At 38.3% G+C, this 8795-nt stretch overlaps 1 protein-coding gene across 2 annotated transcripts in view; it reads right to left on the bottom strand.

Annotated features, from left to right (window-relative positions):
• camkmt (calmodulin-lysine N-methyltransferase) overlaps positions 1 to 8795 on the bottom strand; it is a 117392-nt gene that overhangs the window by 14997 nt on the left and 93600 nt on the right. For both annotated transcript variants that reach the window (XM_046070052.1, XM_046070053.1), the window contains exon 9: positions 350 to 413. In XM_046070052.1, the coding sequence (XP_045926008.1) occupies positions 350 to 413 (64 nt within the window). The remainder of the gene's footprint in view (positions 1 to 349; positions 414 to 8795) is intronic.

Raw genomic sequence — 8795 nt, 5'->3', positions numbered from 1 at the left:
CCCCCCTTTTTTTTTTTCCCCCCCCCCCCCCCCCCCATTTGCTTTGGCTGTCACAGCATGGGGTCTTATCGCTAGGCCAAAAGGGAGAAGTTGCCTAGGATTTATGATTAAGGGAAGGCAGGAGAGAGAGAGAGAAGGAGATCAGAGCAATGCATTCAAGTTGCTCATAAAAAGCATTAAAGCATTACATGATATTAATCCTGTTAGCCTATTAATGTGTATAGGGTTTTGGGCGAGGCCTAATTATGATGAGACGAGTGGGTAGTGATTTAGAGGATGGGGATAAGCGGAGATATATACAGTAGACACACAGAGGCAAACACGCGCACACACACACACACACACTTACGTTGGGTTGCAATAATCTCCTTATAGCATCAACCAGGCTGGCTCTGTACTGGTCGAGAAACAAACTGAGAGGGAGAGGGAGAGTCAGGTTAGAATGCATTCTTACGATAGCAGCTCCAGATAAAGCAGCAGAGGCTATTTATTTTCTTTTGTTCACAAACAAATCCACCAACAGGAAGAAGGGGAAAAACAATTTGCATGAGTAAGATGCTCTTTTTTGTTTACGTTTGAGTTTCTGTGTGCATTCACCCCAGCCTGTTGTCGAGGCACTGGGAGGAATGCAGAACATCAGAAAATCCAACGAGCACAGATACCATCAGCGACAGTAAACACACACACGTGTACACGCAGACATGCATACTTCTTACTGGGACACTTCAAAGCGGCGCAGAGGCACCTTGCATTTGTGGAATTAATACCTGGAGTGTGCGCTCTGAAGTTAATATGAAGATATAAGAATAAAAACAACACACAAAAGGAGAAAGAGTAAAACTTTTTTTTTTTTTAACAAAGTCAAATTAAGTGCTTCCATTGTACATTAAACACCACTGTACTGTAACTTGCATGTGTGTAGGAGAGACGGCGTATAAATGTGTGTATCTGAATTAGAGAATTAGCTTTTTTCCATATGTATACATGATGATACGTGAGTAATTAGTTTAACTGATAAGTATCGTAATATCAGGGTGCTCTATGGTGGAGTGTGGGAGTACAAGTTGGACTACATTCCACCCTCCAAATTCCAGTTTGTATGTGTATGTGTTTGAGACTCTCTGTGTATAGTACATAATGTGATTTAAATACTGATAATGCAAAGAGTGGATGATGTGAAAAGAACAAGCTAAAGTTGGAGTCACAAGCATTTTCTTCTGAAGGGGAAAACTGTATGAACCTCAGAAAACTGAGACATAGATGTGGACTCTTTTTGTTAACAGTACAGTTATCACCTTAACGAAAAAAAAGGTTTCTTAATGGCATATTTTAGAAACAAAATAACAACAAGGGTAATATGTACAACTGGCAAAATGCTTTTACAAAATTTGTCTACATCTACATTGTTTTCATAAAGTGAAAATACCCTGCACTTTTTGTCTTCTTCAACATATGTGGAGGACTTTAAGGATGTTGTTTACCTCAGCTTTAGGCTAGCGAATCTAACTTTAATGTAGATATGTAATATATATATTTGCTTGAAAATTTCTGAGTGAGAGGAGGGCAGGACTTACTGTCTACAGAGACAACGATAACCTGCTGACTAAGAAAAAAAACTTTATTACAGTCTAAAAGCATTTGAATAGTACTTGTAATTGAAGGCTACAAACACAATTAAAATTGCATGCTTGACCCCAGTTTTGTACTTATGTTTGTACAGTTGTTTAACTTGCTGACAGTGAAGAAAACATTCCTGTTACTGCGCATTGAGGTTACATTGTAAATAAAAATGCTGTATAAATAAATTGGACTTGTTAACTATCTTTCTCCTCCAGCAAAATTGGAACAGACTGTGAAAGTGTTTCATGTTTAATAACTGTGTCTAATAAAATTACTGCAGTACCCTGGTCATCAAGAGGCAAATTTAGATCAGTCAATCACACCCTTCTGTCACTCTTCTGCTGTACATCAATATTTAATAAATTCAAACAACATTATTAAGACAATAATTATAATCTTCACACACTGAAAATGAGATCCACCATTTACTTGACAAAAATAAAGTAATGCTCAACCACCACAAGGAGGTGGAGGCTAAGATGTGGGTTTTGTTCTTCTTCAAAAATAAAATGCGGTACGTGAAAGAGAACAAAACAAAGATGTCCAAGTATAAATACTGACCAAAAAGTTTATATCTGTATCTATATGTTATTTATGTGTTGGGTGATGCCATGAAGATTAGCTCCTTGTAACTAGTTCAAGCCCTGATATAAATATAAAAATATAAATTAGCTTATAATAAAGTCTTGATTTTTTCATCCTTACACAAATTCACTTTTTTAGAAGAAGTAGATTTTACATGAGGAGTTTTTAGATGGGATGGAGACACACACAACACACGAGCCCAAATCGACTATAATCATTCTAAACAAAGTAACACCTGTTTCTATATCCACAAAGACAAATTTCAATCCATTATGCAAGTAAGTAGAGCAGTGTGTGTGTGTGTGTGTGTTTGTGTGTACCTATTATCACAGATGAGAGTGGAGTAATTTGACTAAAATGCAACAATACAGTGCAGATTTGACATAATCCTGCACATCCGTCCAACTGGCCAGTGGAGTGGCAATCTGGACGTAACTTTCCAAACGCAGCCTCTGACCTCTCCTCATTCAAAATCCTCTGATCCCAATGAGGAATGAGAGGTGCATGTTACGGATTCTCCTCTCTGCAACTCTGCCCATACCTATCCAGATACGTATTTACCTCTTAAACATAATAAATACAGATTGAAAGCCTCATGTCTGTCCACAGGACATGGGGAAGACATTTTTAAAAAACAAACATGACTTATCATTACAAGCTCTAACCAAAACCAGGATGGGTGTATGTATGTGTAAAGTTTATTGTTCTTCTAAGGTTAGACAGAGGTGCAAAGTTTATTTGACTTGAAAGGTGAGAGGTTTGTGTTTGGTTTATTTTGACACAGATATCAATTCACAGGAAAAGTGAGTGGTAAGAAAACAAGGAAGTGAACTTGTTGGGTGGGGGTAATGGCTGAAGCACACACAGACACAAACACAATGAGGGCATGGGAAGGACAACATGTCATTAGGAGGGCAACAGTTAAAAGGCAAAAAAAAAGACCCACAGTCATTGCTGATTAAAATGAAAAACATGACAAATAAAGCCACATATTTTACATAAAGTAAGCCTTTCACTACCCATTACCTTACCCAACAGTAAGTTACTCACATGTACAGAAAGTCAAATCCAAAGTTAAACTAATTCTAATTTAATAATATGTCATACACAGGTACTATTATGGATTATAGGGGCATTAGTTTAAATAATTATCATTGCAGGAACAGGAATTGTTAATTTGAACAGAAAAAGCGTGAATAAAAGTTTATGGTATAAAGAATAGTATAATAAACAAAAGAATATGCAAAAGTCAAACCCTAACCCATCTATATTAAAAACAGTTAAAAATGTAAAGGGGGAAAAATCACCACAGCTGTAAAGCTGGGCCATATGACAGCAGATATAGTAAATGCCCATCATATATCTTTGTTAGTCTCATTTTGTGACCACTGTTTTGTTTTTGGAAGCAGTTTACCATCTGTATATAGGTATATAAAAAATATTAAATTTTGGAAACAAGACCACCATTTGGTATGGACACACAGTTTAATATTTATATATGGATTTAAAATTGAGTGGTCTTCCCCTTTAAGGTCACTTGTGGTGCCCTGAGACTGTCAGAAGACTATTGTCTCACGCTGACCCCTCCCCCCCAACACAGCCCAATGAACTCCAGACTGGAGGTCAAAGGGCAGAAAGCGGGTGTGTGTGTGTGAGACTGTTGCTGCTATATTTGTCTGCTTAAACGCGTATGTGAACATACAGGATGTCGTCAAAGCTGCAAGAGTGAGACCGTGGAAACACATGACATCATCTTCTGAGCATTAGTTTTCCCATGGGGGAAATTTAAGGGTTAATATTATAATAAGGGTGTTTATTTATATGCATTACCAGGATATTAACATGCATCACCCAATTTAATTCAGGTTTTGTGACACATAGACAACATTTCAGTTATTAGTCAGATTAACCAGATTAAATAACAGTGCTCTTCAGTATGATTCCTGTTTTCCGTGAATTTATTTTGACATGTATTTTTTTGACCTACTGCACCTTGCTGTGAAAAAACTAATATCCAATCAATTTGTTTCAGATTATTCAGTCCCAGAACATCCTGGAAATGTACTATTTTTACATGTGATGTCATGTAGAAAAACAAGACTAATCCACTTAAGACTGGAATAGCAGCACAACCTTGTGACCATGAAAACAAAAAGAAAGAAAATAACATGGGTAAACACCAAGTGAAGTGCAAAGCGTATTAACTTAGACACAGTTAAGGCAGTTATTACCAAAACTAGCAACAACGTTGGTTTCACTCTTTCATCATATTAAGTATACAAGGATGTGTGTGTTGTGTGTGTGTGTACTTGAATGTGTTTTTCTAATCACACTCTTAGAAGCGACTTACACGTTTTTTGGCAAAGACTCTAAGGGTGCCTCTAAGAATCATTCTGTTGAAGTGGTAAAAAGGCTGGACTCGGTTTTTGTTCCTATTTTCTGAAATTGAATCTAAAATCAATTAACATGGTATTGAGATTTGTTATCAGCTTTTTGTTGGCTAAAAATGATGAATTGCTACAAAGTTATAAATCTTCAACACAACCTAAACGAGATCTAAGCAACAGTTGACATGATGATCGAATTTTTCTCACAGACACAGTTAAGCCCTGATGACACAAAAGTGTCTCCATATTTTGTCTTTTTCATTTATTTGGATCTTTTCAACTTCAAAAAATGTTTTAAAGAATTTTCTCATTACTTCAGGGTAACAAAAAAATGTTCTATAGACCTCACAAAAATTCTAATAATTTCAATTTGGATACACATATAGCACAACAAGGGTCGACACAAGGGTCATTCCACTGTCAGATAATTAAAAATCAACATGCTGCTGTAGAAGATGCCTACATAAAATAAAATGGGAAATAAAAAGTACTGCAATTCTGATATGATGGCGACAGAGAAAAGACATAAACAAAAGAGCAGAAAAAGAGTTAAAGTTAAGTAAATGAGAAAGTAATTTATAGGAAAAGACTGCCTCTAAAAATCAGTGTTGAATTGTTCATAACACAGAGAAAAACAATAAATCAAGACCATAACCAAATAGTTAATATGATTAAGTACAATATTGACATATTATAGATATAATAATATTATAATATTGACTTAATTTGTATCAGCAATGTGGTTGACTCCAAGAGAATGTAATGAAGCATTACGCTTGACTTAAGATGCTTCAGAATTACCTATTCTGATCTCCTATAGAGGAAAGTACACTTGTACAGAATGGCAAATGCTTTAGTTTTTGTATAGTAAATTAAACATCAATGATAAAAGCAATCTTGTTTCTTTATTAGACCTGATGTACTAGCAGGACTGGCTTGTTTACTGTCTCAACATCATCCAAAGTGCAAATGACTGCCATTACATGTCTGACCTTCTGTCCAGGCTGGTGCTATGGTGCCAATTCATCACATACAGCTTTACAACAAAGATGTGTGTTTGTTTTGTGTGTGTATTTTCCGGTAATGGGCCCAAAGTTCCTAATCTAATCCAATCCAATCCAGTAGTATTACAGTCAGCTCTTAAGTGAAACACCAAACAGGTGTTGGCATAAAAAGTGCATGTGTAAATGTTAAGAAAATGCAAATGACATCGATAGAAAATAGAAAAAGGCCCACACACACACACACACACACACACAAACTCACACGCATAAGCATAAACAAGGCTTTATCTCAGTGCCCACACATGGACAGCTTTTGGAGAAAGCAGACATGCCAACATCCCAGCCAAGGATCCTCTGCCACCCACATGCCCACTGCAGGAATCTCTCTCTCTCTCTGTCACACACACACACACACACACACACACAAAAAGATGTGAGGAGGCACACAACACTTCATTATCCCTGCACTACTGTCTTTCTCTCTGTGAATTACTTAGATATTCACTGTCATTGATAACACTTTTTGAAAACTGATAAGACTTGATTATTTCCTCAATTAACTACACAAAAAGTCTTGACACAAAATGTCCATTCGTAGTGTATGTGCACTGGAGGTTTCAAATTTCCACATCTCTTACACAAGTTTCATCTTGGATCATGATTGGCTACAAGCAAGTCGTGATGTCACAAAATCCTGCTTGTATGTACATGTGAATCAAGTGAATTTGACATTTAGGGTGAGTACCGAGAAACTTTCCTACTTCGGCAGATTCATGTGAAAAAAGCTTTCTAGAGTAAAATATATTTCTAGAAAGGGGTAGGTGACTTTATGTAAAATGACTGCTAGCAGCAGCTATTTTTTTTTAGACAAACTGGTATGAATGCTGTATATACAGTATATTCTATGAAGGACACTGGTGGCAAGGTTATTCAGCAGAAGTCATTTGACATAACTGTAGTGCTATTTTTATTCAACAGCTACTGTGACTGGCAATGACATTTAATATCTAGACCACATCTAGCATTATACCAACCTATGATTCAGACCTTTTCCCCAATTGTGACATCACGCAGACAATTTATAATGTCTTGTTCGAGTGGCGCCGTTTCATCACATTATAAAGTTGGTAAAGCGCTGAGCAGATTCATACTTGAATAGCACTTAAATAACACATCGAACGGCAAAATCTACTCCAAGACTCGACAGTTCTTCTTTTGCATAATACACCCTCATCAAGAATAGGCAAGATATCCAAAGAAGTTAGGACATAATGGACTACTGATATACAATGTTACAAGTCTTCGTGTCCTTACTCCTCTCTCCTGCTCCCCTCTCTTCTCAGCGTTGGTTCCAGTGCTGCCTGTAGGAGCTATAATTATTCGGAGTGGAAGCTGCATTGTTGACCTTTTCGCAGGTGATCATCACCATGATGCGCCCGTTAATCGGTCAGCCATCACTCTTCAACCACCACCACTGCAATCATCACACAATCACTCACTCTCTCACACACACGCAAAAAAGATGGCACACAGAAAATCGCTTGCAGCACACACACACCGCACAGGAAATCTGAAGAACCTGCGATATCAAAAGTCTACATGCAATTTACTCTGTTCTCACACTATCTGCTTCTATCTATCGTACACACATGTGCATATACACTAGTCCAGTGTAAAATATCCTCTATTAGCTGCCTGCTCTCTTTCTCTCTCTGGGTGTTGTACCTGACTATTACCTATAATGACCGTGACATTACAATAATGATAACAGCGTTTGCTAATGCTGCACTTAGCACACATGCACACACTCGTGCAGATAGATACACACATACTGTACACAAGCTAATTTTGTTCGGTGTTTGTGAAGGTGGTAAACAGTCAAGTACTTTCGCTTCAACCGACAGCATTTCCATCTTCTCAGCATGTGTGTGTTTGTATGTGCAGTGCACGTGTGTATGTGAGTGTGCAGGTGTAGTGGTAAATGGATGTAAATGGAAAAGTAGTTGGTCCACTGTTCCATGACCAGTCCTAAAAAAAGTGGAACTGCCATGCTGGTCATTAGACACCTTCCTGAACCTCCATGTATATTGAAGAGACATGTCAACCAAGATAGCCCAACACTGTCCGAAAGTAGAAAGGGAGCCCGAGCTCCTCATCTCTGGAAACACGTCCCAGTTTGGCTTCGGGAGGCAGACACCATCTCCATATTTAAGAGTAGGCTTAAGACTTTCCTCTTTGACAAAGATTATGGTGAGGTCTGGCTCAGGTGAACCCTGAACCATCACTTAGTTGTCATGCCCAGCTCCCGCAGTTAGATTGTTGCGGTCTGTTGGAACGTCTTTGTCTGCCTTCCTGCTCTGTGTGATTACCTGTCCTGGCCCTAATGTGCTTCACCTGTGCCTCGTTGTGTCCCTGGCCTCAGTGTATATCTACCCACTTCCCCTTTGTTTCAGTGCCAGTTCGTCTTGATCCCTTGTGTCAGTGTCCTAGCGATTTCTCAGTGTGCGCTCTCTTGTGTGTTTGACCTTAGCTCTCCGTTTTTTGACTCCAACTTCTGCTCTGTGATTTAGTACTGCTACCTGAGACTTTTTGGATTGGGTTCAATAAACTGTTTATTTTGTGAACCACCTTGAGTCGTGCCTGGTGAGTCCATTACTACTGTGTGTTGCCTTTTGATATTAGTTATTCTCCTATAGGTCTAGACTGCTGGGAGACTTCCCATGATGCACTGAGCTCCTCTCCTCCTCTCTCTCTACATCCGTATGCATTCTTATCCCATTAATGCTTGTTACTAACTCGACATCTTCTCTCTCCTGTAATTTTGCACTTTCTCATTTCTCTCCTCTCTCCTTTCACTTTCTGCAGGTATTTCTGCCTCCGGAGCTGAAGAGCTCCCATCTACTGCCTCTATGTTTCTGTTTGACACCCGCTGCTACAATTATTATATTTAGTCCTATTATTACTATCATTATTATCGCTACTTATTATTACTATTATATTTTTTGAATATTATTATTACTATTGCCATTACGTTACATTGCTATGTTTAACTTGCATTGTGCATGTGTTCTCCCCACCTCCCTTTCTACCTCTTTCACCCCAACCAATCGAGGCAGTTGGCCGCCCGCCCTGAGTCTAGGTCCTGCTCGAGGTTTCTGTCTCTTAAAAAGGAGTTTTTCCTTTCCTTCATTGTTGCCAG

This window comes from Micropterus dolomieu, linkage group LG15, assembly GCF_021292245.1.
Source record: "Micropterus dolomieu isolate WLL.071019.BEF.003 ecotype Adirondacks linkage group LG15, ASM2129224v1, whole genome shotgun sequence".
Classification (NCBI taxonomy): domain Eukaryota; kingdom Metazoa; phylum Chordata; class Actinopteri; order Centrarchiformes; family Centrarchidae; genus Micropterus; species Micropterus dolomieu.
This window is presented reverse-complemented; position numbering and strand designations above follow the sequence as displayed.